Source organism: Chiroxiphia lanceolata, chromosome 2 (assembly GCF_009829145.1).
Source record: "Chiroxiphia lanceolata isolate bChiLan1 chromosome 2, bChiLan1.pri, whole genome shotgun sequence".
NCBI classification, from domain to species: domain Eukaryota; kingdom Metazoa; phylum Chordata; class Aves; order Passeriformes; family Pipridae; genus Chiroxiphia; species Chiroxiphia lanceolata.
Window position 1 is genome coordinate 1,433,019 of NC_045638.1, and position 14,681 is coordinate 1,447,699.

Here is a 14,681-nt window from a genome sequence, read left to right on the forward strand (position 1 = left end):
TCAGAAATGTGAGGGCAATATTTGGGGATAACGTTGGATTGTGCTGGAAAGAAATGTCAGGTGGCCACACTGAGCAGGGTAAGCAGGAACCACATGAGAGGGGATATATGTTGGTGTTTCCACCCCTAAAGAGGCACCTGGAATTCGGTGCCTTGGCCCTAATTTTAAAAAGATTATGTGACTTTTTCTTGGTGCCTTGGCCCTAATTTTAAAAAGATTATGTGAATTTTCTCTCAGTGCCTCAGCCCTAATTTTAAAGAGATAATGTGAATTTTCACTTGAGACACAGAGGGTTTCCCTACCAGTTGTCAGAAGAAAAATATACCTTTAATAGTTTGCTTTGCAACTGGTGTTTCACTTCACTGAGAGGAACAAATGAAATGTATATATATATATATAAAGTATATTTAATATATAATATATATAAAATATATAATATAATATAATATATATAATATATATTTAATTAATATATTTTAATATATTATATATTATAATTAATATATTATGTAATATATGATATATTATAATATATTATGTATATTTAAAATATAAATATTATATAAATATTATATATAATATTGTTTGTTTTCTCTTTAAATAAACGAAGCAGCAGTGTAATGAAACATTAATGGGTGTTCAATGCTTTTAAAATGAGGAAAAAAACCGGAGCAAATATTGAAAGATCATTTGAAATACCTGTATTTATATATAAAATCTTTGAAAACCTTAAACTTTACACAACATATTACATTATATTAAAGAAGCTTTAAAGTAGTATCCTTCTACAGAATAATAGATAATAATGATATATATAATATATATTATATATCAAATATACTTTATATATATTATATATAATTATATATATATAATATATATAATATGTATTATATATATAGATTGTAATATTTTGTCATATATTATATATAAAATATATTACAACCTGGGCTAGTGGAAGGTGTCCCTGCCCATGGCAAGGGGTTAGAACAGATGATCTTTAAGGTCCCTTCCAACCCAAACCATTCTGTGATTCCATGATTATTGTGTAGAAGGATACTACCGAAAGCTTCTTTAATACAATGTAATATGTTGTGTAAAGGCCAGTTTTAAGGGATTTTATATATAAATATAGGTATTTCAAATGAACTTTCAATATTTGCTCTGGTTTTTTTCCTCATTTTAAAAGCATTGCACACCCATTAATGTTTTATTACACTACTGCTTCATTTATTTAAAGGGGAAATGAACAATTCATCTTATGGTATTATGACCTCAAAGTGCCTGTTTTGGTGCTGCTGAAGGAGGGTTCAAACCATCGGTGTCAAAAAGGATCCAACCCAAGAAACTAAAGATGAAGGAAAACAAGAGCTGTAGATGACCTTGAAATATGGAAATTTAATCAAGAAATCAGGGATATAATACAATTAATTATTGGACTTCCGTGCCTGCAAAGTCTCATTCCATAGAATCCCAGAATCCCAGACTGGTTTAGGTTGGGAAAAACCTTAAAGATCATCTCATTCCACCCCCCTGCCCTGGGCAGGGACACCTTCCACCAGCCCAGGTTGCTCCGAGCCCCATCCAGGATTTCCCTGTTATTTTGGTGCCTTATTGTATTTCAGGTCTGTCACCAGGTTACTCCCCAGCAGGAAAACACCTTTTTGTTAAAACCCGAAGAAATCACTGCACAAAAAAAAAGGCAGGGCACCCTATTTTTGCTGCTGTGAGTGTCACCCTGCCAACACCCTTCTCCTGGTGGCTCCTCTTTCTCTGGAGAGGGGGTTTGTTTTCTCCCCGAGGAAAGAACTCGCCAGGCCCATGTGCATACTCGTCAAACATTTTATTTGTCATTCACACTAATTATGATACTGAATTTACAGAGGAAACTGTGGCACAAAGAAAGAAAGAAAGAAAGAAAAAGAAAGAACGAAAGGTCTTCATTAGAACTAACGCAGCAGTCCAGCTGCCCCGGGTGTAGTTGTAATGAATTCTCCTGTGGTGCTGGACACAGCCATCCCTGTGGGACAGCAAGAGCCTGACCTGGCATTCAGAGACTTCCTGCAGTGTGGGGGGGAAAAAAATCCACTCTATTCTCTTTTCCTATCTTCTTCCAAAAAAAAACAACCAAAAACAAACCAGCAGCCACCCCTTCCCTCCCTCCCTCCCTCCCCGAGAGGAAAAATCCCCTGTGATCAAACCCCCGAAAAAAAAACCCCCAAAAAAGGCAACTTCCACAAGCTGGTGGTTTTCCCCTTCTGGAAATGTTTTGTAAACATAGCCAGAAAATGCTGAACAAATGCCCTTTGGGGCCATTGTGACAGGGGGTGTCCCCTGCTGTGTCCTCACCACCTCACCCTGGAAGTTCAGCTTTTTGTTTGAAGGAGAGACGGAACCGAAATCCCACAAATAACCCGCAGATTTTCTGCACTTCATCTCTCCCCTCCCACAAAAAAAGTGGAGGATGTCGGATAAGAGACCATGCTACAACTGTTTACAAAAGTGAATTAAGTGTAGTTCATCTTGAAGCCTGAAAAAATAACTCATTGGGAAAGCAATAAGTCTCACTACAGTATTTAAGCGAACACAAAGGTAAGTTCATTAAAAACACGGAAAAATGGGGGAAAGAAAAAAACAAAACCAAAAAAAAAAAAAAGGCAGAGCAATTACAAGCACTAAATATTTTGCTATGAAGCTTTTGAAATCTATTTACAGACATAAATACAAGTAACTCTGTCGATGCAACCCTTTTTTAGGACGAGGAGAAAAATGCCGAGTGGTTGGTACTGACCGAGCGAAGGTTAACAAAAATAAAAATACGAGGCAGGAAAACAAGGATCCACTCCTCCCTGAATCTTCAAAACACACCAAACAATGGAAAAGGTCACCCAGAAAGCAGAAACGAAGGTTTCAAGAGTGCAGGTAATCGAGAACATTTTGGGGGGTTTGGAGGGAAAGGTTTCTCTCCTTCCCGGCGGAGAATTTGGCCTAATCCTACAAATCCAACCCTTCGTGGTGAGGATGCACTTTGCGTCTGCCCATCCTCGGGCTAAAGCTCCTGGAAGTGAGCAGGAGGCTCTTAAATGAGCATAAATGTTGTTGGAGAGGGACATCTTTGGCCCTGTGTTTGGTTGGAAGCTGTTTGACGTGGCTGCATCCGGACAGGGAGCTGTGTCTTGTGAAAGGAACACCCAAGCTGACAGCCAGGACTGCCCTGAGCTCCATTTTGGGAGGGGAAGGCACCTAAACCACTCCCTGACTGCAACAGCAGGAGCACAACAGCTCTGTTTTTTTGATCCCACCCAGCTCCCGGGGTGATAAAACTATATAAATACATATATTTTATATATACATACATAAATATATACTTATAAACTCTGATTTGGAGATGTGGATGGGGGAAATGTTCTCTCCAAATGCCCTTTTTCTGCCTGCTGAGTGCTCTTAAGACACAACAGGAACAACATGAGGGCATTTTCACCACCTTGAAGGTCTTTGCTTGTCCTTGGTGGGTTGTGGGGTGGCTACAAAAATATAGATTTGGGTAAACTGTGGTTTACACAAACACTGAATCCCACAGTGATTGCCCAGATTAATTGCCAGGGATAATGAACTTGGTGTTTCCTCCCTCGAGGGGGTGATGCTTTGTGCTGTGCTTGACGTGCACAGAGAGGTTGGACTCCAAAGTTTAGTTGCTTGAAATCACCACGAGGGAGACAGTGGGAAATCCCAGCAAAGTGTCAGTAAGACACTGGGGGAGTGTGGTGACCAGTCCTGTAGTTCCTCACCCCCTTCACACCAGGGAGAGCAAAACTGAGCTTCAACTTAAGGAGAAGTGTGGAGAAAGTGGACGGGGAGACGTAAAAAATGTTCTGATCTCCAGGCTGAGGGATGCCCAACTCTGGGATTCTTGGGAATCCCTGATCTTTTAGTTTCAAAAGTGAGTGGTTTGAAATACTGGTGGCTAAAAGGGGCAAAGGGCTTTAGCAGGAAGGAGGCTGTGGTGACCCACAGGCCTGGGAGTGTGGTGGCCATTAACCTCCCTTGGGTGACCACAAAAACCTCACTTGGGTTACCACAACAGCCTCACTTGGGTGACCACATCACTCTCGCTTGGGAGACCACAACAACCTCACTTGGGTGACCACAACAACCTCCCTTTTGTGACCACAACAACCTCACTTGGGTGACCACAACAACCTCACTTGGGAGACCACAACAATCTGCTTTTGGTGACCACAACAACCTCCCTTTGGTGATCTCAGCAACCTCCTTTCTGCCACTGGACTGAACTTAAAGAATCATGGAATGGTTTGGGTTGGGAGGGATCTTAAAGATGATCCAATTCCACCCCCTGCCATGGGCAGGGACACCTTCCACCAGCCCAGGTTGCTCCAAGCCCCGTCCATCCTGGCCTTGGACACTTCCAGGGATCCAGGGGCAGCCACAGCTTCTCTGGCCAACCTGGGCCAGGGCCTCCCCACCCTCCCAGCCAGGAATTCCTTCCTAATATCCCACCTAACCCTACCCTCCTTCAGCTTAAGGCCATTCCTCTTGTCCTGTCACTCCATGCCCTTGTGGAAAGTCCCTCTCCAAGTCTCCTGGCCATGGCAGCCCTTCCCTCCTCCGAGCTTCTCTCCCTCCCTCCTGGGTTCCCCTCCCAGCACTTGGGTGGTCCAGTCACAAGGCAGATGTGGGAGCTGTAATTAATGAAGATTTTAATTGCCCAGCCCCAGAGAACGTGTGAGATGGATTCTGCACCAAGAGCTGCTCTTTAGTGATGAAGGACTTTTTTTTTTTTTTTAGGCAGCTGAAGAGGTGAAGAGTCCAACTGTGGAAATGCCACAACAGGTAAAGTCTCTGGATTTCTGCATTCAACCAGGTTTTCAGACTTCCAAAATACATTTTTAAGTATTCTGATGTAATTTTGAGATTTTCTGCCTTTTTTTTTGGTTCGGAGCAAACCCTGGGAAATCATGAAGAATGTCCCACTAAATGAGAAGCACAAGGCCACGTGTGTGTTTTATCAGAAACAATTTGGACATTTGCTGGGGATCTCTTGAAACACTCCCTGCACAAAAAAAAATGACCTTATTGACAAGGTAAAGTCTTCGATTCGGAACTTTTCAACACCAAAGTGCTACTGCATCTGATTTAAACAAAGAGGCAAAATCATATACACATAAAAAAAAGAAAAGCAAAAAAAAAGAAATCTCGAAAAACAAATGGTTTTAAATAAATCCAGCTGTTTTGCTGCCTGCAGCCAAGGATCTTTTTAATTCGAACCCTTTTAACTTTTTTTTTTTTTTTTTTTTACAACATCAAACACTGATCTGAAGCCCTGCTTTCAAATAACTCTCTGAGTTGACCTGCAATTGGTTTCACTCGTTTCAAGAGGTACATTAAATAACAATCAGCTCGTTTGGGACGCGCAGCATCGGCAGTTCGGGCTCGAGGAGCAGCACAAGGACTGCCCTGGGATCAAACCCTCCCAATCAAACAGTGCCCTCACATAAAAAATAAACTTTACAGTGACATCTGATGTGCTTGTGCCCTGCCTAAAATGAACCATGGAGTGGTTTGGGTTGGAAGGGACCTTAAAGACCATCCAACCCAACCCCCTGCCACGGACAGGGAGCCGTCCACTAGACCGGGTTGCTCAGAGCTCCATCCAACTTGGCCTTGGACACTCCCAAAGATGGGGCAGCCACAAATTCTCCGGGCAACCTGTTCCAGTGCCTCACCACCCTCAAATCTGCGGGTTGGCTTTCACTTCTGAAGGACCAGGAGGCCACCACTGGCACCGTTGGGAAGCCCAGGCAAGCCTGGGAGCAGAGCGGAGCCGTTAATTAGGGAATTCCCCATTAATTAGGGAATATTGAATCTGCCTCGTGGAATACCTACATCCTGATCCCTGATCCTGAGGGTCACCACTGGCGACGAAGGAAAAGCGTGGGAGCAACAGGGAGAGATGACTCCACTGAAATTCCCAGGGATTTTGGTGCCTTCCGGCGGGAATTTGGCACCTCAATGCCTTTGGGAATCTGAGCCCAGTGAGCTGAGAGTGAGATAATTGTAAACAACATTTCTAGGTAATTAGGAGGTCACTTTACCCATCGTTATCCAGCCTTTTTCCATGGGATAAATTTGACTTTGGCTGCTACCAAAAAAAGGCAATTGCTGATATTTTTTTTTTAATATAGGCACATTTAAATAATAATAGTATCAACAAATAAGAAAAGTCTAAATATCAAGCATAAATATCAATGAACTCATCAAAGAAGTACAGTAGTTGAAAATGACCCAAGGCTGTAGCCATTGTGGTAAAAAAAAAAAAAATAGAAGTCCAAGAGATAAAAAGTTAAATTAACTCATTGAAAAAGGGGCTGATTCTTTCAGTTGACAAAGCAAGAAAGAAGCGAGCGTGATTAAAACAAAACAAAACAAAAAAGAGCAAAATCTTCTTGTTTTTGCAATTTATAAGGTGCCAAGAGAAATTAGATGCAAAGCAGGATGAGCTGCATCCTTAAAAAAAAAAAAAAAAAACCCAAACAAAACAAAACCAAACCCCCCAAAAAACCCAAAACCCCAGCCATAAAAAAATTCCATATTCTTTGGAATATACAACGTGGTTTAAAAAAAACCCAACAAATCAACAAAACAAAGCAAAGAAAGAACGAAGTCCAACGTATAAAAAAAACCTCTCATTCACAGCATTGCTAAAACAGGAGCGTTCACAGTTTCCCTCTGGGAATCTTCCTATACTTTCCTTATAGTTAAAATGTCCATAAGATGCAGTAAACTCACTATGGGTTTTTTTAAATTTTTTTTTTTGTGGGTTTTTTTTTGTGGTTTTTTTTTTGGTTTTTTTTGGTTTTAGTTTTTTAAGTCCTAAAAATAGAAGTGAACCGAAACACACTCTCTCTCTCTCTCTCTTTTTTTTTTTTTTTGCGGAGAACCTTCATAAAGCCCAGGAAAAGCCACGGGGCCTTGGAGACAAACCTTCCTACCCAGACAAACGGGCCACCAAAGCGGGGCGTCCTCCTTTCCCCCCGAAGCTCAGGGATGTCCTGGTGCTTCTCCAGGGCCTGTGCCGCAGCTCCTGGAGGGTTGGCTCCTCAAACCGACGGCGGGATGCACCGGGACGGCGCGGCAGTCCTGCCCCCGGGGAAGCTCCCGGGGGATCAGTAGGGCCTCCAGACGGCCTCCTCGAGCCGCGCCGTGCTGGCCATGTTGGTGGGCGAGTTGCTGTGGCTGCCCTCGGCCTCCACCACGTCGCTCTGGCTGGGCAGGTTGGGGTTGAGCAGCGCCGAGCCCGTGGAGGCGTTGGTGCAGGGCGGGTGGATGCGCGGCGGGGAGCGGTCGCCCCCGGAGAGCATGGAGAACTGGTAGGAGCCGGCCGAGGTGCCGTAGTACAGGTGGTAGGAAGGGGAGCCGGCCTGGAAAGGGCCGCCCTGGGCCTGCGAGGAGCCCGGGTAGGGCGGCGGGAGGTACGTGTGGTAGCGGGAGGCCGTGGACATGGCGGACATGCCGATGCCGATGCCGGAGCTGACGGGCGTGGGCGTGTAGGTGAAGGCCCCCGGGTAGTGCATCCGCGGGTCGGAGATGGACGGCAGCGCCGGGAAGGAGCGGTCGATGCCCACCCGGGGGTCGCTGAAGGCCGTCAGGTCCGAAGCGCCTGGGCGGGAGGGAGGGAGAGCGGATGGGTTAAAGAATCCCAGAATCCCAGGATCACTGAGGCTGGAAAAGCCCTGAGGGATCGTCTAATCCACCCTGTGCCCCATCCCCACCTTGGCCCCCAACCCAGAGCACTGAGTGCCACGGCCAGGCCTTCCCGGGACACCTCCAGGGCTGGGCACTCCAAACCTCCCTGGGCAGCCCCTGCCAAGGCCTCACCACCCTTTCCAGCAGGAAATTCCTCCTCAATAGCAAGTAGCAGAACCCCTCTGTCTGGGAATGTTTTATCACCTTCCAGGGGCTCTGTCCTGAGGTCTTGGCACTGCAGAGAAAATAGGAAAAGGCTGCTGGGAGTGACCTGGGTGTGTGTGAAGGTGGAGCTGCCCCCCATCCTTGCTTTTCAGACTGAGAGTACAAACATTCTGCTTTCTGCTGTTGTGGTGGGGCAGCTCCCTCTGACACTTTTCTCCTTTTCTCTTGGCTCTTCAGGACAGAAGTTCTCCCTCCTGTCCAGGTGGAACTTCCTGGGCATCAGTTCGTGCCTGTTCCTCTTGTACTATTGCTGGCCCCCCCCGAGCAGAGCCTGACACTTTTCTCTTTTCGTCTTGTCCTTCAGCACAAGAGACATGGTTTTGTCCTGTGCCTTGCCCAGCCCTCATGGGATCCTGGTCCATAAACCAGCTCCAAGGGCAATAAACACATGGACACCAGTAAGGAGGTGCAGAAAAACACAGAGCAGTGGCAGAAGAGAAAGCAAGACCTTGTCATGGATTTACTAACACTGAGAAGCCTCCCCTGAAATATGGTTTCTTTCTTTTAGTGCTACCAGAAAAGGACCTGGGAGTGTGGATGGACGGGAAGCTGAACATGAGCCAGAGTGTGCCCAGGTGGCCAAGAGGGCCAATGGATCCTGGCCTGGATCAGGAACAGTGTGACCAACAGGTCCAGGGAAGTGATTCTTGCCCTGGACTCCGCGCTGGTGAGGCCACCCCTGGAGTGCTGTGTCCAGTTTGGGGCCCTCAGCTCAGGAAGGACATTGAGGGGCTGGAGCTCCAGAGAAGAGCAACGAGGCTGGGGAAGGGACTGGAGCACAAGTGCTGTGAGGAGAGGCTGAGGGAGCTGGGGGGGCTCAGCCTGGAGAAGAGGAGGCTCAGAGGAGACCTCCTCACTCTCTGCAACTCCCTGACAGGAGAGGGGAGCCGGGGGGGGGGGGGGCGGGCTCTTCTTCCAGGAAGCAGCAGCAGGACAAGAGGGCTGGGTGTTCAGCTGTGCCAGGGGAGGTTTAGGTTGGATATTAGGAAGGAATTCTTTCCAGAGAGAGTGCTCAGGCATTGGAATGGGCTGCCCAGGGAAGTGGTGGATTCTCCCTCCCTGGAGGTGTTTAAGGACAGACTGGATGTGGCATCAGTGCCATGGTCTGGGAACCACAGCGAGGTTGGATCAAGGGTTGGACTGGATGATCTCAGAGGGCTTTTCCAACCTGGTTGATTCTGTGATTCTGAGATTCTATGATTTGACTCACCAGGGACACTGATGGGATCTAAACACAAATTGTCCAGCTTTTACAGAGCCTCTCCTTGCCACCAGTTCTATTGGCTGCCTCAAGTGGGAAGCTCCGTGGAGTGGAGATCACCCTGTGCACCCTGCATGTGCACAGGTAGGGTTTGCACACAGGGGCTCAGCCCAGCTTAGAACCAGTTCCCCAGGACTCTCAATCCTACCAAAGTCAAGATAAATCAGTTTTGTTTGAGGTCTTCATATCTGTGCCCTCATGTAATGTCTGCAGGGTTGTCACTAACTCCTGGACATCTTGGCTCTGGTGGGTATGTGAGAGGGGACAACAGAATGATTCATCTGGGGGATGACCTTTCATCTTTCCTGTGTGCCAGAAGCCTTTTCCTCCTGCTGAGTGGAATCCCAGGATCAGTTGGAGAAGGTTGGAAAAGCCCTCCCAGCCCATGGATCCCCCCTGTGCTTGATGCCCCCCTTGTCCCCCAGCCCAGAGCACTGAGTGCCACGGCCAGGCCTTCCTGGGACACCTCCAGGGCTGGGCACTCCAAACCTCCCTGGGCAGCCCCTGCCAAGGCCTGACCACCCTTTCCAGCAGCAAATTCCTCCTCCTGTCCAACCTGAGCCTCCCCTGGCAGAACTTGAGACTTGTCATTCATAGGACAGTCAAATTCTGCTCCAATTTTTCTGACATCCTTGGAATTATGTCCAGTCCCTTCGAATCTTGCCCTGGTGTGCACAGATGACACAAGCAGAGCAGATAATGGCCCCTTTGGGAAGGATCTCCATCGTGACTCAGCTGAGTGGAAGGTGTCACTCCCTAGAGCTGGCAGCTCTGCACGATTAAAATAACAACAGTAATGATAATAATTAGGAAAAAATCTTTCCAGAAGACAAATTCTTCTGTCAGACAAGGCAGAAGAGGAACCATGTGCTGAAGGAAACCCTCATGAGGAGAAGCAGAGGGAAAACCAAGCTCTTGGCTCTCACCACTCCGAGCTCTGAGAGTTCACCAGCGACACATCAACCACCAAAGAACTTCTGTAAATTCCTTAGAAAAGCTCTTTTTGTTTGCTGAACGCTTCCTTTTTGAGTTTGCTCTCCATTTTTTAATAAAAGATTAATGGGAACATGTTTCCTTTCTCTGGACACCAACACCTTTAGATTTAAACAGCAGGAACTTTGGAGTAGCCAAAGTCAAAGGTGGCATCTGAAGACCTGCCAGACTTTAAATGACTCTTCCACACCTCATTCCTGAGAAAGAAATCAAACTTCCTACCTGGACACATCACTCATCTGATGAGGGCTTGTTCTGCCCTGGCAAAAAGCAGAATAATGACACTTAACGTCAAGATATTTCAAATGTGTCCCAGATCGGGTCTTTTTCTTTGGAAGCACAGGGTCTTTGGATGGGAGGGACTGATAAACTCCTCCAATTTGTTCTTTGTCAGAAATTTAAAAGGGGTGTTTTCATTTTAAAGTAAGAGTGTGTTAATAAAGAACAGGAGGATTTTTGCAGATTTTTTTTAAATTAAGAAATTACCTTTTTTTTTTTTTTTTTTTTTTACTTTCCCTCTGGAAGGTTTCCTGTATTTTCAGCTGTTTCTAGGAGGCAATTAACACTTAGACCAAACAAATAATTTACTTTTGGTGTGCATCCTCCCCCTGAGTCTTTCAAAGCAGGCTCTATACAACAACAAAACAGGCTGGAGCACGTTCAAGTGGCTCTCTCTGATCTCAGAAGAAGCCCTGAGTATTCAAACCAGAGCAAGATGTGCAGCCAAAGGAGGGATTTTTTTTTGCAAAAGCTGTATGCAAATTGGAATTTTATGGCTCTCCTTGGTTCTGAGAAAACCCCTGCTGTTGCACACACACAGATTGGGTCAATATGTGTGGGTTTGAGGCAGCACACGGGCACTTGGGATGGTGGAACCAGGGGGTGGCTTTCACTTCCAGGTTTTCTCTGGTGGCCTGTAAAGCTCTGCAGCAGAGTTTGATGGAGATGGAACACGACAATCCAGTGCAACACTAAAAATGTCACACCCCCCATCCTGCAGTCAGTGTGTCCACCCATAACCTGCTGTGCTCTGGCCTGAATTTAAAAGGAGGGAGGGAAACAGAGCTGGAATATCTGTGGCATTCATTGCTTGGCAGAGAGGAGAGCTCTTCAGCAATCCAAACCTTTTTTTATAGCTCCATCCACCTTCAAAGTTCTGCTTTCTCCTCTTTTTCCCTTTGTTTTTGACAGTGGTGTGTTGGGCCCCAAACCCAGGAGCAACCTGGGCTAGTGGAAGGTGCCCCAGAGGGGTTGGAACTGGATGATCTTTAAGGTCCTTTCCAGCCCAAGCCAGTCTGTGATTCAGGTTGGACATCAGGAGGAATTCCTTGTTGGAAAGGGTGGTGAGGCCTTGGCAGGGGCTGCCCAGGGAGGTTTGGAGTGCCCAGCCCTGGAGGTGTCCCAGGAAGGCCTGGCCGTGGCACTCAGTGCTCTGGGCTGGGGGACAAGGTGGGGATGGGGCACAGGGGGCATCCACGGGCTGGGAGGGCTTTTCCAGCCTTCTCCAGCTGATCCTGGGGTTTCACTCAGCAGGAGGAAAAGACTTCTGGCACACAGGAAAGATAAAAGGTCATCCCCCAAATAACTCATTGTGTTGTCCTTTCTCACATACCCACCAGAGCCCCTTGGGCACAGGGTGGATCCATGGGCTGGGAGGGCTTTTCCAAACCCCAATAATTCTGCAATTCACTGATTAAAAGCTCATTCATTTATCAAAACACCATTAATTCCCTAAAAGACGATTCACTCACTAAAACCCTCCCTTTCTTTCCTCTTTGCACAAACCCCCCCTCAGACCCCGGGGCGGGTTTTGCCGCCGCCGGAGAAAGGTCGTGGTGGCACCTGGGGGACAACACCACCAGAGCCAACATCCAGGGGGATTGGGAACCTTCCCTGTGGCACAGAGGGAGCGGGATTTGGGTACTCACTGGAGAGGCGGCTGGAGAGCTCGGCGGTGAGCGAGGACATGCCGCCGGCCCGGCCCGGCGAGATCGGCGTGGCCGGGTGCACCGAGGGCGCGGCGATGGAGCCCAGGTACTGGTAGGACTGGTCGTAGGACCACGGCGGGGACGGCTGCACCTGCCTCGTGTCTGCAACCAAAAAGAGACCTATAGGCCGTTGGGAAGGGCAAAACTTGGCAAAACCCTAAAAAACCTCCGCACGCCCCAAAGCGGAGCCCGAAGAGCGTCCCGGCGATCCCGTCTCGGCGCCGTCACCCCTCACTCTGGCAGGACACCTGTGAGTGAAGGGCTTTCTAAAACATTATCTGTACTTTTTCTGTTTTTTTTTTTTCTATTTTTTTTCTATTTTTTCTATTTTTTTCTGTATTTTTTCTATTTTTTTCCCTAATTTTTTTCCCTAATTTTTTTCGTTTGCTGTTGCGCGTTCACGGCGGGAAAAGGAAATAATTCGGGTTAGGATTTCCCAGGGGAAAAGCTGCTCCTGGTTGAGATGTGTCAGGATTTGGGGCACCAAAAAAAATGCCCTGCAGGGCAGCAACGAGGGTAAACTGCTGGACTGTGAGTGTTTCTCTGCAAGGGTGTAAATAGAGAGAGAAAAACTTGAGGAAATTGTGTTTGTGTGTGAGAGACAGAGGTGGAGACTGACACCGGTGTCCTCCAGAAGGCAGATCAAGTGGATGAGTAGGACTGGGGGACATGAATTCCTCAGCCTATGGAAAATCCTGGGCTTTGTGAAAGGAACAGGTATTTTATCCATTTGTTTTGCACACCCTAAACCACAGAAATAAACTCAGAGCAATGGGAACAGACAGGGAAACACAAATTTTAGAAGGACAAAGCCTCAAACCAGATCTATGGCACTGCTGGGCTGAAAATCGTGGAATCATGGAATGGTTTGGGTTGGGAGGGAACTTAAAGCCCATCCAGTGCCACCCCCTGCCATGGGCAGGGACACCTTCCACCAGCCCAGGTTGCTCCAAGCCCCATCCAACCTGGCCTTGGACACTTCCAGGGATCCAGGGGCAGCCACAGCTTCTCTGGGAATTCTATCCCAGGGCCTCCCCACCCTTGCAGCCAGGAATTCCTTCCCAGTATCCCATCTCATCCTGCCCTCTGTCACTTGGAAGACATTCCCTGTTGTCCAGTCACTCCAGGCCCTTGGAGTCTCTCTCCATCTTTCTTGGAGCTCCTCCTGGCCCTGGAAGGCCAGAATGGTTTGGGTTGGAAGGGGAATTAAGAATCATCCAGTCCCACCCCCTGTCCCCTGCAGGGACACCTGCCACCAGCCCAGGTTGTTCCAGGTCCAACCTGGCCTTGGACACTTCCAGGGATCCAGGGGCAGCCACAGCTTCTCTGGGAATTCTATCCCAGCCCCTCCCCACCCTCCCAGCCAAGAATTCCTTCCCAATATCCCATCTAACCCTATTCTCTGTCAGTTCTAAGCCATTCCCCCTTATCCTGTCACTGCAATTCCTGCTGGGATGCAGGGACTGTGTGAGAAACCTCCAGCCCTTTATTTTGGAGCCACACGAGGGGTTTGGCTGAGGTTTGAACTCAGAGGTTCACAACAGGGAGTTTGCCCAAACCAGTTGCATCGATGCAAACCCAACTCTTTCCCTGCTGATTTCCTCTTTGCAATTCCTGCTGTTTTTCAGCGCATGGAAATGTCTAATTTTTTTATAAATCGAAAGAATCAGAGAGATTCCTTTCATCCCCCCCTCCCTTTACCTACCCAGATTTTTTTTTTTTACTGTTTTTAGTAAATTCTATTTTCTTCAGCTTTAAGAGCTGCAGCTCCATCCAGATAATTGCCTTTATTGAAAAAAAAAAAAAAAAGCAAACGTTGGATGAACTGTGCTCAGATAAAACTGATATCAGCGTGGAAGGGAAACTTCCCAAGTCTGAGATGAAGGCTTTGATCTTCCATCAGAGAGCCCATCTGGAAAAAATTATTTTGTTGTTCTTGTGGGAGATGGGTTTTACATTTTGTTTGCTTCATCTGTTTACAAGGGGGAGGTTTATACAAAACTCCAAGCTTTTAAAAAGTAACCAGTGAAGCCTCAGGTTGAACCTAAGTCAAGATTTTTTTTGCTGAGCAACGTATTCGGATTCAGATATTGTTAATATTGAATTATTTCTTTTTTCGGACAGGACTTCCTTAAAAAATAAAATCAGTTGGCTCGTGCTGGTTTAAAAGCAACATCCCAATTGCAGGGAATGGACTCCAGTAGGAACAAAAAGACCCAGCACAAAGCCTGTAATGTTCTGAGCTGCAGCATCACCTGATGGTTAATGTATGGTCAGTGTTTACTAAAGATCACAGGGAGAGGGAAGAGGGAATTCAGTCTCCAGGGGTGGTATTAGGATAAATACCACAAAGCATCTACAGAGTGAGCCTTGTAATGGTGTGACACCACGTGTTTCAACTCTGAAAGGGGGGTAATTAAGTCATTACTCCCTTATTTCAGCCTGAAATC

At 46.8% G+C, this 14,681-nt stretch overlaps 1 protein-coding gene and 1 long non-coding RNA gene across 3 annotated transcripts in view; both read right to left on the bottom strand.

Annotated features, from left to right (window-relative positions):
- Positions 1-3,295: 3,295 nt before the first annotated feature.
- On the bottom strand, positions 3,296-4,389 carry LOC116783002. The gene is made up of 2 exons (XR_004355428.1): positions 4,247-4,389; positions 3,296-4,200 (listed from the first exon to the last, which is right to left on the bottom strand). It is a non-coding gene; the product is annotated as an uncharacterized LOC116783002 (long non-coding RNA).
- A 922-nt stretch (positions 4,390-5,311) lies between these two features.
- RUNX1 (RUNX family transcription factor 1) overlaps positions 5,312-14,681 on the bottom strand; it is a 188,583-nt gene continuing 179,213 nt past the window's right edge. The window contains exons 7-8 of one of the 2 annotated variants that reach the window (XM_032680123.1): positions 12,172-12,333; positions 5,312-7,678 (exon numbers count right to left, since the gene is read on the bottom strand). In XM_032680123.1, the coding sequence (XP_032536014.1) occupies positions 7,185-7,678; positions 12,172-12,333 (656 nt within the window). In that variant the 3' untranslated portion in view covers positions 5,312-7,184. Of the gene's footprint in view, positions 7,735-12,167; positions 12,334-14,681 lie in introns of both variants that reach the window. The other variant, XM_032680124.1, reaches the window with a different exon arrangement.